Source organism: Sinocyclocheilus grahami, unplaced genomic scaffold, assembly GCF_001515645.1.
Source record: "Sinocyclocheilus grahami isolate Dianchi unplaced genomic scaffold, SAMN03320097.WGS_v1.1 scaffold4178.1, whole genome shotgun sequence".
Taxonomy (NCBI): domain Eukaryota; kingdom Metazoa; phylum Chordata; class Actinopteri; order Cypriniformes; family Cyprinidae; genus Sinocyclocheilus; species Sinocyclocheilus grahami.
The window spans coordinates 1-1,663 of record NW_015509165.1 but is presented as its reverse complement, the minus strand read 5'-3'; the positions used below and the strand labels follow the sequence as shown (position 1 = coordinate 1,663).

Genomic DNA, 1,663 nt, shown 5'->3' with positions numbered 1-1,663 from the left:
AAAAAGTTTCCAAAGGTGGGTTTTAGCAGCAATAGAACCTTTCCGTGAACAGTTCTTAAAAGAACAATTTTTCTTAGAGTGAAGAACATTTTAACAATCTAAAGAACCCTTTTCCACTATAAATAAAATGTTGTTGAATGGAAAGCTTCCATGAATTGACTAAGGTTCTTCACAGGACAATAAATGCCAATAAAGAACCTTTATTTTTAAACAGTGTAGTGCAAAATATTAAAAGTGCATATTGAGTAGACAGAGAAAGTGTAAATAGAAATATTTAAAGATGACTATTTAACTTACCAGAAGGAACCATATACTCCTCTTTGGAGAGTACTGAATCCAGGATGCCTTGACTGATGTCCCAGTTTTGCCAGATAGGCAAAGAGAGTCTTCTGGCCAGATCTTCTGGATCATTATAAAAAACGTCACGCAAATGTTGCTCTCCATCTTCACCATCCTTGTAGAGAGACTGGTAATACTGGGTGGAGAAGACATTGGCCTCGTGCAGCTCTCTGAGAAGCTGGTGCAGTAGGCTAGGGCTGACCTGTAAAGCTTTTCTCACCTGAGACAGTACGTCCTCAAATGGAACCATGACTGCACAGCAGCCGCGAGACACGCTTATTGCAATGCTTCATTTCCTCCTCGTCATACTAAAGCCAATTATCTATGCTTTTGTTCCTGGATAAAAAAAATCCCCTCAGCAGATTACATTTGTCTGCTTTATAATACACTGTGTTTAAGGACAACCAGGTCAGGAGAGGACAGTTTCGCATGTACTTTTTCTAGAAGAAAACTAATGGCGCTAATGTCCTGTGCATGGACGAATCTCACTTCTCCTTTGTTACTAGGAATTAATATGGAAGAGATTATATATACATGCCATGAACAGATCCCAACCCCTACAACTAATACCATAAATGAAATGCTTCCATATACTGAGCACAATGTGTTCCCATCTTCTGAAATTAATATATATATATATTTTGTGATATACATCTGAAAAATAAAAAACACTGTTTTTGCAGTATACGGAGGTAGGAAGACACCAAAACACAACCAAATACAATATTCGCCTAACAATTGTCTACTGAGGTCAGTTTATGAAGGCAGCATGCAGTAGATGTTTTTCGCTAACTAAGATACCCCACAATCCTGTGTGTGCAGTTCTGAAGTTGGTGTAAAAAGAGCACAAAAGGCATGTGATGAAGCAGCTGAAAGGTGTATTTAATTCATAAACGTCAATTATTTCGTCCAAAATGGCAACTGTGTCAGTGTTGCCGTAAGCTGTGCCAGTGGCTCGTCTGATAGTGAAAGTAACTTTTGCTGCCCAAGTGAAAACTGAAACATTACTACATTGTTCTTAATGCAGCAGCCTTTGCTTTCGGTTGCAGCCCAGAAACATTTATTTGGTCCTGTATAAAGACCCTTGAATACTTCCCAATGACTCACAATAAAACATTGCTCTGGCAGACAACACCTTTGCAAAGTGAAAGTGGAAATCCCCTGAAATTTTGATTAAGCACTTACGGTAGCAATATGAATATTATCTGAAGAATAATATAAATACTCTGAAGTATATCTGAAAGGATGAAGCATTTTTTGGTTTGACATACAATGTAACAAGGAACAGTGCAAAAAAGGTTCACACAAGTGTGTGTGTGTGTGT

The 1,663-nt window shown here is 38.1% G+C and overlaps 1 protein-coding gene across 1 annotated transcript in view; it reads right to left on the bottom strand.

The window, feature by feature from the left end:
• The window catches only part of LOC107576699 (MHC class II transactivator-like), a 15,305-nt gene extending 14,716 nt beyond the window's left edge, over nucleotides 1-589 (bottom strand). Inside the window, exon 1 of the mRNA XM_016262844.1 lies at nucleotides 298-589. Coding sequence (XP_016118330.1) covers nucleotides 298-589 — 292 coding nt within the window. The remainder of the gene's footprint in view (nucleotides 1-297) is intronic.
• Nucleotides 590-1,663: the final 1,074 nt, after the last annotated feature.